The sequence below is a fragment of the Ursus arctos genome, unplaced genomic scaffold (genome assembly GCF_023065955.2).
Source record: "Ursus arctos isolate Adak ecotype North America unplaced genomic scaffold, UrsArc2.0 scaffold_34, whole genome shotgun sequence".
Classification (NCBI taxonomy): domain Eukaryota; kingdom Metazoa; phylum Chordata; class Mammalia; order Carnivora; family Ursidae; genus Ursus; species Ursus arctos.
This window is the reverse complement of record NW_026623030.1, coordinates 20,961,317-20,974,899: the sequence shown is the minus strand read 5'-3', so window position 1 is coordinate 20,974,899 and position 13,583 is coordinate 20,961,317. Positions and strand designations below refer to the sequence as shown.

The 13,583-nt window shown below is 60.9% G+C and overlaps 1 protein-coding gene across 1 annotated transcript; it reads right to left on the bottom strand.

Moving 5' to 3' along the window:
* Positions 1-455: 455 nt before the first annotated feature.
* LHX5 (LIM homeobox 5) lies at positions 456-8,812 on the bottom strand. The gene is made up of 5 exons (XM_026515110.1): positions 8,640-8,812; positions 6,342-6,565; positions 5,318-5,595; positions 4,440-4,605; positions 456-823 (listed from the first exon to the last, which is right to left on the bottom strand). Exons 1-5 carry the CDS (start codon positions 8,810-8,812, stop codon positions 456-458), a joined length of 1,209 nt encoding a protein of 402 aa, XP_026370895.1.
* Between the last annotated feature and the right edge of the window lie 4,771 nt (positions 8,813-13,583).

Here is a 13,583-nt window from a genome sequence, read left to right as displayed (position 1 = left end):
CATTTTGCTCCCTTCCCTCGCTCTCCCTTCACTCTCTCTCTTTTTCTTATCTCGTTTTAAAGACGGGGAAAGCAGAGTGAGAAATAAGGTTACCAAAATGCCACTCGGATTGCAGAGATGGGGAAAAATCGGCTCCGCCCCTTGGTCTCAACCCTCTGTTGGTCCAAAGAGGTGGTGGCAGCGGTCGGGGGAAGTCTAGAGCGTGCTTGACAAATCTCTCGACCCTCCGCAGTATCGACTTTGGTCCCAGGCACCGCTCGCACCGCCGGGAAGAGCGCTGGCAGCCGGCCGGGGGGGGGGGGGGGGGCCGCGGCGCCCGCGGGGTGGACTCGGGGGCGCCCCCCGTGCGCCCTGCCGAGGAGCGGCGGCCGCTGCGTGCTGACCCGGGAGGGAACCCCTGAGGGCGGCGTGTCGGTTCGGGCGGCTGCGTCCGGGGGCGGCCCGGCCCGGCTGCCTTACCACACGGCAGCCTCGTTGAGCTCAGGGTTGGGGTGCGACAGGGGTCCGCTGTAGCCGCTGGCGCCGCTCATGGGGAAGGGCGGGCTGGGCCCGCCGCTGAACACCTCGCCGGGCAGGGGGTGCAGCGCGCCCGGCAGGCCCGGCTCGGGGCTCGGCGTGTCCGGGTGCGAGATCATGTCGGTGAACCTGGGGTTGTCGGCGGCGTGCGGGCCGGCCAGCGGCGGCTCCAGCGCGCCCAGCGGCGTCGAGCCGGGCCCCGACGCGGCAAGGAAGCTCGAGTCGGCCGGCGACTGCGCCTGCGACGGCGGGCCGTGCGCGAAGAAGTCATAGTTGCCTCCGGGAGCGTAGTAGTCGCCTTGGTAGTCTGTGGGAGGGGACCAGGAGGAGACAGGGAGAGGTCAGAGGCGACCAGGCCAGGAGGGACTCGGGAACGCGGGAGGGGCCCCGGGCGGATGGAGGCCCAGACCCAGAGGGAACCGCGGGACACTAACTCAGGTTGGCCAGCCCCGGCAGAGCAAGGGAGGGGGCGGCTGGCTGAGGTGTCAGAGGATGCAGACTCAGAGAGAGACCATGAGAGGTGCCCAGGCACCTATGCTGAGAGACCCACGGACCAGAGGGATGGACTCAGAGACAGAAACACAGAAAGATGTTGTGACTTCAAAGTCAGAGGTTTCCGGACAGACAGAGATGGAGAGAGACACTGGCAGTGGAGACGCATACAGTGACCCCTAGACTGTGTCTTAGAATTGGGAAGAGATCCACAGAGAATCTGAGACATGGAAACAGCCAACAGTCAGTGAGAGATCGGCAGAGAACAGAGTGACAGGGGAGCTAAGACGGGCGCCCCCAGACTCAGGTCAGAAAAGAGACCCAGAGGCACCAAGCTCAAGGCAAAGACAGAGACCAGGGCGATTGTCTAGGACAAGCACAGAGAAAGAGAGGAGACCAGCTGCGTGGTTAGACCACACTGGTAATAACCGGTGAGAGACCAGGGGCGAGATGAAAGGTCAGGAAAGACAGAGGCGCCCACAAAACCGCCAGATGGGTCAGAGACGCCAGAGATGCCTGGAGTAGAGCTGGGTGGCGATGCTGGGGTGGACAGAGACCAGAGCACCAAACGGTTGAGAGGGAGCGGCCACCTGGCAGGGGAGAAGCCACACCTGGACCCCACACCCAAGCAGCGGAAAGGGGCTGTCGAGTTGGGCCGAGGACCTGGCAATAGCACTCGGAGCTCGTAAGGCGGCTGAGTGCCCTCTTCGTCACCACAGGCACCCCGCGGACCTGGCCAGCCCTTCACCCCCTCAAGTACAGCCCTGCGACCCTCTGGGTGAATGTGTCCCTAGGGTCCGCTCCCGCCTCCCTAGGCCTGACTTGAGGGAGGGCGTTTGCCTGATCATGGGCACTTAAGCGTGCATTTGCCAGGACACCCAGGTTCTGAAACATTTGGTGACACTGAGTCCTTTTGAGAATCTGGTGATAGCTATGGGCTCTCTCCAGAAAAATGCACAAATTGCATTTTTGCCCGCAAAATCGGGGCTCAGGGACTCCAGGTTACAAGCCCACCCATTCTCAATAAAGTGTTTCTGCATCAACTCTCTGACCTCCTCCCAGAGCTCCCACCCTGGGGACTTCCTCCAGGTCGGCCTCGGGAAGGTTTGGGGTATGGGACCCCAGGAAAGGAGCACTTGTCGCCGGCACTGGTGACAATTACCCGCTTTGTGCGGTGGGAAAACCAGCGCACCCCCAAGCCGGGTTTCCTCTGCAACACCCCCACCCCGCGCTGGGTCTTGGGGTCTCAGTCACCTGGGCGAATTCTGGAGGTCCCCTGCCGCCCGCCGCCCTTCTTTCTCCAAACCCTGAAATCAGTCCCAATGGGGGTGCCCGGAGGCGCGCCTTGTAGACGGTTTAAGCAACAGCTAAAACGGTCGCCAATTACTTTTTAAAAACCACTCATTCCATTCTCCCCGAAAGTGAAGGGAAAGGTTGGACGCAGCGAATTTGGGGCCCCTAAGGGACGGGGATGGGGGACGGCCGCGGTCCGCAGCGAGCCGGCAAGCCAGCAAGGGCCGCGGCCCCCGCGCGGAGCGCGCCGCCTCCGCCCATATGGCGGCCGGGCCGGAGGTAATTGGAACAAACGCCGTCTGAAAAGGGCACAAAAGCCGCAGCTGGGGCTTTGTCCGCGCTCCCACGGGGAGCCGCCGGCTCCGCCGCCCAGCCCCTTTCTCGCCCGCTGCCGGCCGCCGCCGCCCGGATCTCCCAGCGCGGACTAGGCGGGGCTGCCTCCCTGGGGCTGGGGGGTCCTGGCCCCCATTCCGGAGAAAGAGGGGCCCGCGTGTCCAGGCTCCCACCCCATCCAGCAGACGCGCGGGCAGAAGAGGCAGCGGCATCGGTGGGGGCACACCAGTCCTCGGGGAAACCTTGCTTAATTACCCAGGCGGGGAGAAATTCCGGACCGCACCGCCCCACCACCTCCCCGAGCCCGGGCGGAGATGGTATGCGGAACGAGGCAAAGATAGGTAGGGAGAGTTCGTGGCTGAAGACGGCCCCACACGTCCAGCCTCTGAGCTGCCTTCCGTGTCTGTAGTCCCCAATCCAGGCCATGCCAGCGCAGAGTCTCTCCCCCAGAAGATCAGCCGCGCAATTTCCCCACAATTTCAGGGGACCCTGGCCGGACCTGAAGACCTAACCCCCTAGGTGGACAGTGCACTGAAGCCTGCCTTCCTGGGTCGGCCTGGGTGTACCGCGCTGCCTACGCTACCAGGGGCCTCGGCATTGCCTCCAAAACCATGTTTGTAAGAAAAGTCACCTCTCCCCAAACTGGGCCGCTAGCCTCCCCACCACAGAACTCAGCAGAGATCAGTCTCAGGCACAGGCATTCCGCGGGCTCTCCAAATTCAGAGGCTCAGAAACACAAGCGGGAGGTGTTTTCCTCCGGCCCAAAGGTTGAGGAAGTGCAAGACAGTGAGTGGATTCCGTAGAGCACCTGGGGTCTCAAAATACCAGCACGAGGGAGCTGGGATGGTCGTGGGGGGTTGGGATGGGTCGCCAAGCAAGTACGAAGGAAATGCAGGGGTGAGGGGACAAGGGAGGAGGAAAAAAGGAGAGAAGGAAGAAAAGGAGTGCCGGTGAGGAGAGTTCACTCAGGCCAGAGCCCCGGAACGCCAGCCGCAGAATGCAAACTCTGCCAACTCCAGCTCCTTGCCCCTGCAGCCTAAAGACAGAGAGTGGGGAACTGGGTGGGCCCAACTCTTTCACTTCCAACCCCAATGAACCCTGGTGGGCTTGGGGCTGGAGAATGGGCGAAAGTCCTGCCCAGAGCAACCGCCCGCAATCCTGGCTAACAGTGCCAGTCGCTGAGCGCGTGGTCCCCGAGGCGGAACAAGAGGTGCGACTTGGAAGCTCGCTAGCAGGTGACCCGGGATGGATTCTGACCCCTCCATCCCTACTGCCCGCGCTGCCCTCCAGTGCCTGTGTTCCTGCTGGTTCCAAGTGCAGGGGCAGCAGGAAGGCTGGGTGTCCGGTTGGGGCAGGTGCATGTGGATTTGTGGCGCTCGCCTTGGTATGATGCTTGCGAGTGTGTGAGCCTGTGAATCTCTTTGGGTATGTTTGTCAGCGAGTGAATCTGGGGAGTGGCGCACACCTGTGTGTATTGTTGTGTGTGATCACGTGCCTAGATTTGTATCCCTGAGGTCTCTGAACTGTGGGTGCGTGTGTTTATCTGCGTGTATCACTGTATGGGTGAGTGAACCCCTGTGTCTGATTGTGTCCAGGAGGTGTCTATGGGTGAGCGTGCGTCCGTCTGTGGCTGTGTGTCTGTTAAGGTGTGTTCATGATTGTGTCTGTTCCGCGTGCGTAGAAGGGAGGGAGGGATCTCTGGCGGCCACCAGTGCCAGCATCCGGCCCTGCGTCCTCCGACCCCAGAACCGCACGGGCCTGGGTGTAGGGCAGCGCGCTCCGGGGTGGGGGTGGGGGGTCCTTACCTCCGTAGTAGGTGTACGGAGCGGACCCCAACATCTCAGACTCGTCCAAGCGGCCGCCCAGCGGACGCATGCGCCGCGGACTCCGGAAGAAGGCGTGTCTCCGGGCGCCGAGTGCGCTCAGTTGTTTCATCCTGCGTTCTTTGGACCTTCGGTTCTGGAACCACACCTGGGACAGGGCGGGAATTGTGAGCTTCGGTCCAGGGCGCCCTCCCCTCCCTGCCCAGGCCGCCCCTTCTGGGTCCTATAGCCTTCTCCGCACCAAGACTGCCCAGAGGCGGGGGCCGGGCGGATTAGGCCGGGAGAGGTGGAGAGGGGCTTCGGGGAACCAGCCAAGGGTGAAGGATTTTGCGGACCCGTGGGGCGACTCATAAAGACTTGGGCTTCCTGGTCCTCGGCCCGCCCTCGGCCTGACGGCTTTATAAAGGCCTCCCGCCCGGCAGGGCTCTAGTCCCGGCCCCTCGGCTCCCCAGCCTCCCCAACCTCCCCAGCCGGGTTCTCGCGGTTTGTCTGTCAGCCCATGCACCCGCGCGGGGAGGGGGGCACGTGAAGAGCCTTGCTTCTTTCTCTGCTCCGAAAGATGGGAGGAAAAGAGGGGTACCCCAGCGAGGCTTTAAACTCTCCTCGAACGGGGAGGGGGCGGGATTCCGAGGGGTGAGTGACCCGCCCAAGATCGCACCCTCAGGGGGACAGCAGGACTAAGCGGAATCTTTTGGTTAGAAGTTGGACCAGCGGGCCCTGATGTCGGGCACACAGTCTGCCCTCCAGCAGCCCCGCACTCGGCGCACTCTTCGCCAAGGAGGCTGCGTGGAAGGCTCTTCTGAACTTCCCGGCTCCCGGGCTCAGGAGGCTGGGGAAGGGTGACCCGGGCCCGGCCGCACCTGGATGACGCGCATGTTGAGGCCGGTCTCCTGCGCCAGCTGTTCGCGGATGTGGCGCGTGGGCTTGGGTGTGGCGGCAAAGGCGGCCTTGAGCGTCTCCAGCTGCTTGGCTTTGATGGTGGTGCGCGGGCCGCGCCGCTTCGTGCCGGAGTTCTGCTCCTCGTTCTCGTTGTTGGCTGTCTCCTTGTCCGACGACGTCGAGTTGTCCGTCTCCTTGGGGTCGTCCTGGAGCGGGTCCTGGAGGTCCGGGGACAAACTGCGGTCCGTACAGGACGACACTGCGGGCGGACGGAACGGAAAGAGGACAGCGGCGTCAGCGGCGGCCCAAGGTCTCTCCAATCGGGTAGCCTTCCCGCCGACCCAGGCCCCCGCCGACCCAGGCCCCCGCCATCCGCGCCGGGCTCCCTTCCGAGCCTAGCGACAGCCCCTCCCCCAGCGGCCCGGCGCCCGCCCACTCCCTCCAGGCGGGGCCGGGCCTTCGGAGGGACCCTTCCCTAGCCCTCGCGTCACTTTTCGCCTACCGCTTGGGAAAGGGGGAGGCACGCCCTCTGGGGGAGCCCGGCTCCTTGGAGAGGGGACCGGAGGAGGCCACAGATGCCCTCTGGGCCTCGGATCTTCCTCCCCCATCTCTCCTTCCTCCAGACCCCAATTACCGTCCTCCCAGTGCAGCCTGAAATTACCAGGAGCTGAAAAGACTCGGAAGGGGGGGAGGATTGTGTGGCTCCAAATTGGGGGAGGAGAAAAAGGCCCCCAGCAACTTGGAAAAGGCCCCTCATGGAAGGAGGAGGGGGGAGAACCGCTAGTAGTTGTATCCTGTAGGACAGACTCCAAATGCTATCCCCCTTCCCCAGCCCCCCAAGCCCCTCGCTCCCCACCCTTCCATTTGCCCTAGAAATGCCCGATGGGAGTGGAGAGCCCTGAGCCAGGTGCAGAAAGTGCCCAAGGGTCCGAGTGGAGAGTGCCAGGCGGGCTGCGGCTGCATGGTCTTAGGGCCTGAGGCCGGGGAGGGGAGGCGGCCGCCTACCTGAGTTGAGGCTGCCCTCCTTGAGGCTGGAGGAGCTCAGGTAGTCGTCCTTGCACACGAACTTATTCTCGTCGATGACGTAGAGCTCCTCACCCGTGGACAGCTGCTTGTTGCACACCATGCAGGTGAAACAGTTGAGGTGGAAGACTTTACTGCGGGCCTTGCGCACCAGGTCGCTGGGCGAGATGCCTTGCGCGCAGCCCGCACACTTCGTGCCGAAGCGCCTGCACACACACAACATGGCCTGTCACCTTGCAGCAGCCCAGGTCCCGTCCTCTTGAGCCCCTGACCCTTCCCACCCAGCCTAGCCTCTGGGAGGCCCCCGTCTCCACATCTGTCCAATGAGACCCCAATCCTGTTCTCCCTGGCTAGTGAAAGAGAGGTGAGACGAATGTCCTGGGCTGTTCGTGGGGTTGGGACTGTCACGCCCTGTTCAGGTTTATTTGTCCTCCACAAGGTTTAGAGCAATGGCTGCAGCCTTCAGCCAAGCAGACTCCCCAAGCACAGAGCACCCCAAGATGCTCCCTGCATCCCTACCAGATCTGCCTAGGCTGCCTGGGGCAAACTTGGCCGGCCAAGTTATTTAGCATTTTAAGCCAGGGCAGCCAGGTTCAGGCCACTCCTTGGCGTTGCCTCCTGGATCCTGTCCAATCTGCTGGGGCCCAGGTAAGGCCAGTTGGCCTGGCTGGCAGGTCCTAACAATGGGGTTAGGAGCTCCGCTCCTGAGCTGGACCTGAGCAGGCAGGAAGGAACCTTTGGCTGATTCCCAGGGCCACCAACACCGGAGGCCTTCCAGTCTCGACTCTGGGATCCACAGGAGCTAGTTGGCCCTGTAGACAGCAGGGCCTCAGAACGGTAGACTCTGGAAAGCAGGGATTGAGTCTCCAACCCCCCAAAATCTTTGGCCCTGGCAGACACGGGGAGAATGTGACCAGAAGGCAATCCTAAACCTGCAGGGCCGGTATACAGGATCTCTCAAATTCCCCGGTATACAGGATCTCTTAAATTCCCCCCTTGCCCACGTTCCTGATCTAAATCCTTTCTTTCTTCCTTGAGCACTTGGAGAAGGCCAGCCTCCCCCAAAATGGGTGGTGCAGGCCAGCACTGGGAGGGGTGAGGTGCAGGTTGAGGGGGAGAGCGAGGGCCCAGGACATTGGGGCCCCACATCTACTCATACCCATGTCTCTAAACAGGGCGAATTTGGGTGACGTTGATGTAGTGAGGGCATTAGAAGCCATAAGTCACTTTTGGCCTTATCCGGCAGTGTAATTGGCCATATGCACCTTATCAAAAATCATTAGGCACTTTGCAAGCACAGTCACATTAGGGGCCTCAGGCCTCCGGAGCCAGGGAGTTTACACGTGTAAAGCCGTGGCTGACATTTTCTCCTATTCAAATTCCCTAGTGCCGAGCCGCTGGGGCCCGTGAGCAGCCTTTCTCCACGGTGTTAATCACGCCCCCCTTCCCTCGGTGCCCGGAATTCACAGGCACAAAGCCGGTTCCCGGCGCCTGGCGGAAGCAGGCAGTGCTGAGCTGCCGGAAAACCCACAGACTTCCAGGCTATCCCTTGGCGTTTCCCAGGTGGGGAAACTGAGGCCCAGAAAAGTGCTCTGCCCTGGCTCACCTGAGGGCCCCTATGGGCAGCAAGGGGAGGTGACACATCGCAGACTGGACCCTGGAGGTCCTGGTTCTCAGCTTCGATTTCGTTTGTACATTTCAAGACGGGAGAAAATGTGTAAGGAGTTGGTGGGGTGGGGGGCGAGGAGGAGAAGGTTCCCTCCCCCCATCATCAGAAGAGATCTTCCCGGCTGAGCCCCCTTGGAGTTGGGGAAGTTTCTGTTTGTCCAGGAGGGCTCTGGGGCCCTGGCCTGCCAGGAGGTCAGCCCCTGGGCTCCCGCACTCTGTCTGGTGGGAGAAGCCTCCAGCAGCCCCTAACTTGGGCAAAAATTCTTCCTTTCTCAGAACCGGGCTTGAACTTCCGCCCTGGGGTCGCAGCTGTGGGGAAGGGCGCAGACACAGAGCGGGGAGCAAGTTTGTCAGGGCTTCTTCGCCCTGCCCCACCGCGGCTCCAAGCCGGCCTGGAAGAGCGAACTAAAGCCAGCGAAGCAGCGTTCTTCTTACCCCGCCCGATTCGGGCGCTTTCCCGGACCAAGGACAGGACGAGAGCAGCGGGCCGCCCCGCTTCCCATTTAAGCTTGTGAGCCCAGGAGGCTGGTTTCGCGGTCTCCCCTTCCCGGGCGCCCCAACGGAGCGCGCGCAGGGCGGGCGCGCGGGCGGCAGGGCTGCGCGGCCTCTTACCTGAAGAAGTCATTTTTGCAGTAGAGCTTGCCCTCGCGCGAGAAGCACTTCTCCGAGAGGTTGGTCTTACACTCGCAGCACTGAACGCATTTGATGTGCCACGCGCGGTCCAGCACGTTCAGCAGAAAGCGGTCGAGGATGGGCCGCTCGCAGCCGGCACAGTGCACCATCATAGCGCCCCGGCGGCTCGGGCCGCTCTGCCCTCCCTTTGGGCCCCCGGCCCTCGGGCCCCCGGGCCCCGCCGCTGCGCTCCGCCTCTTATCTCGGCCGCCGCCGGACGAGTCCGGTCCGGACCAAGACTCAGCCGGTCAAGTCCTTGGGTGATCGCTGGCCTGGCGCTGGGCTGCCCGGGGTAGGGTGGGGAGGGGTGGTTTTCACAGCCTCATGCCCCGGGCCGCGCGCCCCAGTGCTTGTTCCGGGCTCCCCCAGGTGTCTTGGGTGGCCAATGGCCTCGGCGCTGCGGAGCGGCTTTCCCCGGTGGCGGAGGCGCCGGCACTTTCCCCCACTTTCAAGCGGTCCCGATCCTCATCTTTGTCTGGCCGCCGCCTAATTCGCGCATCCTTATTCAGATTTGGTGACGTGGCGCGGCACGTAGGGGGCCCAGCGGCCAATGGGCGCGCGGTGGCCATGGCAACCTCTTAAATTTATAGCATATCTAAATTGGCTACAGCGTTGCGGTCCGGACAGAGCAAAAAAAACAAGGCATCAGTATTGTTGAGTATTAGCTTGTACCTGGTTCGGAGGCTAAGTAAGTATTCACCTTCCAGTTTGGGGCTGGGGGCGGGGGGCCGCGCGATCTGAAAACTGCATCTCCCTTCCTCTCTCTTCTCACCAATATCTGGGGGCCAGAATTCCAGGGCCTAGTGGGAGAGGACCCCTGCCCCGTTCGCCATCCCCGGAACTTGCAGAAGTTGCCCGAGGCCGGGAGCGCGCTCTACATCCGCCTCCTCTTCCCTAGTCCAGCCCGCCCAGATTAGACTCCCTCATCCCCGCGTCCCTGGGGTCTGCGTACTGGAGCTCCGACAGCGCGGTTCACGCGGCTCCCAGAGCCCGGCCCGGGTTCTTTTGTCATACACCGAGCTGGGGCCCAGCCCGGCCTTTCTCATGGACACACAGAGAGAGCGAGAAGCGAGGGCGAGAGAGGGCAAGTGGGCTTGAGTGTGAGCGCGAGCCGCGCCCTTTGGGTGTTTTCCCCGCGCAGGCCTAGGCCCAAGTTGGGGGAGGGTATCATCTGGCCTAGCCCGGGACCCCGGAGTTTCAGGCCTGAACGCGCAGCCCACGGGGCTCAGGAGGAGACGTGGGGAGGAGGCGGTCAGGGCAGGCGGGTCTTTCTGAAGCCGTATCAGAGGTGGTGTTCACCACGTCTCTCCTTTCCTCGACGCACCTTCCAGATCCCAGGTCAGCCAGTCAGGGCGCGGTGGTGAGTGGGTCGCACTGCCGAGGCGGGGGACGCTAGAGATTGCGTGGGCGCTGCTTGCACACGCGGTGCGCTCGGGCTATGTGTGCGGGTTCCAATCTCCGTGGGACGCAGAAGAGTGGCTCGACGTTGGGGAGCTGAGGGTCTGGGGAGCGTGTGTGCGCGGGAGTGCTTGCAGGTGTGTGTGAAGGGGGAGACGGGGGTCTGGGGAACGCCGGGAGAGGCCAGGCCTCCTTTCCCAAGGGGCCAATCTGGCGATGGGGCTCTCCAAGTTTGGGAGGCTGGGAAGGCTCCGCAGGATTTTTCCATCCTGCTCACGGAAAGTCTCAGCTGCCCGCTGACCCGGTAGGTAGGCCCTGGGAGGCAGCCAGAAAAGTGTGTTTGTGCCAAGCTTTGGCTGTGAATGCGTGTTTGGGTGCATGTACTGAATTTGTTAGTGCATATTTGCTGTTTGAGAATTGCATTTTTTGCCTCTGTTTATAGATAGTAATCGATCATGCGAGTACATTTCGATATGTGTCTTTTTTGTGCAAATTTGTGTGTTTGTAGTTGTGTATAGTTCTGCTGTGTATTCGTCTGTGTACTCTTATTTTCGTTGGTCTCTGTATAGGCGTGTATGCTTACTTTTGGACACTCGAATGTGAGGGTGTTTGCGTGCATGAGTGTGCATCTGTGTACAGTTATTGCGTGTGTGTGTACTAGCATTGATGTGTAAGTGGACTTTAAGAAAAATCTCCATGTGTGTGTTTTTGTGCGGGTGACCGTGTGCATGCTTGAGACCCCATGTGGATGTGACTGAGCAGGGTTGAGTGTGTTTGTGAGTGCAGAATTTTGTGGGTCTGTGTTTGTGTGCCAGTCACGATGTGTGTGTCTGCATGGGATAGCAGTGTTTTTGTTTCTGTGACTCCTGGAGGTTTTGGGGGTACGGTGTGTGTACTCCTAGCATTACCTTTGTGGGTGTGACAGGGGCAGGGTTTCTGGATGCCTGTGTTGGGGCATTTGGTGGAAGCACAGAGATGCTTACTTCTCTCTCTGTTCCTGTCTAGGCCTAGTGCTGTCCCCCACAGTCTCTAGGGGAGGTGATCTGGCTGGGGACAGGAAATTGACAGATGCTGGTCACCAGGTGGGACACTGACCCACAGCTGGGCCTCTGAAAAGAAGTCCCCAAATCAGGTAGCTTCTGCCTGATGGTGCTGTTATTCCATCCTCTGGCTTGCCCAGGGACAGGTGTCTACACCACATAGCATAGCAGTGTGGCTGGTTAGAGCCTGGCTCGGCCAGCACAAGTAGACTGCATCTCACCTGGTCCCCCAGGCCCAGCTGGGAGAGGTCCAAGGGCCCCAAATGAAACTGCAGTTTCTGGAGGGCCTGGCCCTGCCCACCTGGGGCACGAGGAGCCCTGAGCCCCAGCGGGGCAGGGTCCGGAGAGATAACCAAGAACACAGGAGGAGAGAGGTACCAGGCTGGAAGTGGAGGCCAATTGGGTTGCCGACTCACCCTTTGTTTCACGGGGGTTTCTCTCTCCCGCGTTCTCTGCACGTCTGTTTTCCTTTCTGTCTCCTTTTCTTTCTCAAGTTCAACCTCTGTTCTCTTTCCATTTCCCTTTCCCTCTGTTTCTCCATCACTTTCCTTCTTGATTTCACTGTTTTTATTTCCCTTCCTCTGCCTCTCTCCTGGGCGTCCAAATCCAGCACCCGGCTCAACGCTGCAATGAACAATTCTCATCGAGCACCGTACAGCTCTTGGGGTGCTGGGAGACTCACATACAGTCATTAAAAGCCTCCATCTGACAGCCTTTCCCCAGCTCTGAACTAGGCGCCCCGAACCCACCCTTCTTTAACGCCCCCCCCACCTCTGTCCTCCCTGAGAGCTGGGTTGCTGTGTTTTCCCAAGCCCTGGCTTTGCCAACGCTGCCCGGCTGCTGGGGGCTGTGCCCTGGGTTCCATGTAGGGGCAAATCCACCCACCCCCAACCTCCTGGGTGTGCTTAAATGCCAATGCGCAGCCAGGCCCCAGCACCAGTGGTACCAGGCCAGGGAGGGAGCAGGAATTGGGGGACAGCCTCAGAGAGCAGCTCTGGATGTTGCGAGGGGGCTGAATGCTGGGTTGCAGGAGATGAGGGCTCTGCTTCCAGAAGCGCCTTCTGGCCTTCTGGCTCCTAAAGCTGGGTTTACCCATCCTGTCCAGGTCACAGCCCCCCTGAAGTCGCCCTGGGAACCTCCACACAGCCTAGCCCCAGTCCAAAACTTCCATGCCCCAGCCCCGCTGCAGGAAAGCCTGCTTGGCCTTTGCCAGCCCTCCACCTTCCAGGGCGCGCAGCATCCGAAAAACGCCAGCAGACCAACTATTAGACGAATTATCCCGCCCTAACAGCGCTAACAGATGGCGACCAGGCAGCGAAATCCCCTCCTATATGTAACTAATAAACCGCTTGTGTCTTAACAGGGTAATGCATGGAGACGCAATGTCACTTATACAAGATGTTGATGGAATTTACTATATAAAAATCTTCCTCCTAGACTAAAGAGTATCAACATTACAACTCGACAGACGGCGGCGGGATAAGTAAAACAGACAAAAGACAAACAAGATAATAATCTGTTTCCAATCACTTAAGCCCTGTAGAGTTAGTAATATGCGGCTTGCATATTCCCCCTTGAGTTCGGTAATTAATTACCGGCGAAGAGGCACACACCCGCCCGGGGTGGGAGTTTTGAGGCGCGCTGAGCTGGGGCTTGGGGGGCGTCTTTCCTGTCTTCTCCAGCCCGGGACGCGGGGCAGTGGCCGGAGTGAGGACTCTTCGGGGCTTCTGGAGCTGACCTACCCCTCAGGCTAAAGAGAATTTTCAGTTGCACCTCCCTGCTCCTCAGTGGAAACACTCTTGCCTTGGGTGGGGGGTGGTGGTGGTGGTTCTGCAGCCCAGCGGGAACGTGGGGCTTTTCTGGCGGCCCGAGTATCTCCGTTCGACCCTCTGAAGGCATTCCCTCCCTTTGAATGGGCCGGAGTGGCTTGCTTTCTTGGGGAACGCGCGCCCTGAGGAAACCCGAGGGGTGCGCCCCTCGTCCTCTCCTCCGCGTGGTATCTCGGGCGGCGCAGCGGGTCCTCTCCCGACTTCGATCATTACCTCCCCCCAACCCCCCAGCCAAACGCATTCTCCTCATCCCCCCCCACCCCGCCCCCCAGAGCCAGAGCGGCTTTAACATTAAACAAACGCAGCCAGCGCCTCAGAGCTGCGCTCTCGGCCGGGTCTGCGCGGCGGCGGCGTTACAAATTGTAAATTTAAATTGCTCGCCGGATTCATTACCTCCCCTCTTTGATTTCAGCCAGCCGTGAAAAATTATACTGGTGTACCACTGAGAAACTGTTTTGCCGCAAAGAGCCCGCGCCTAATCACTGGCTTTCTCCCTCCGACAAAAGTGTAATTATTTTGTTTGGGGTGTAAATATAGGCCGCGCCGCGCACACACACTCAGCGTCCCGCCGCGCCGCCGCGCACTGCCCGCCGCCGCGCGGAATCGGCCCCCGAGTA

Excerpts from the sequence above, each read along its gene's own strand:
- LHX5 (XM_026515110.1), bottom strand. The coding sequence starts at position 8,812 with ATGATGGTGCACTGTGCCGGCTGCGAGCGGCCCATCCTCGACCGCTTT. Across the intron at positions 5,596-6,341 it reads GGAGGGCAGCCTCAACTCAG|TGTCGTCCTGTACGGACCGC; the intron begins GTAGGCGGCCGC and ends GTCCGCCCGCAG. Across the intron at positions 4,606-5,317 it reads TCAACATGCGCGTCATCCAG|GTGTGGTTCCAGAACCGAAG; the intron begins GTGCGGCCGGGC and ends GCCCTGTCCCAG.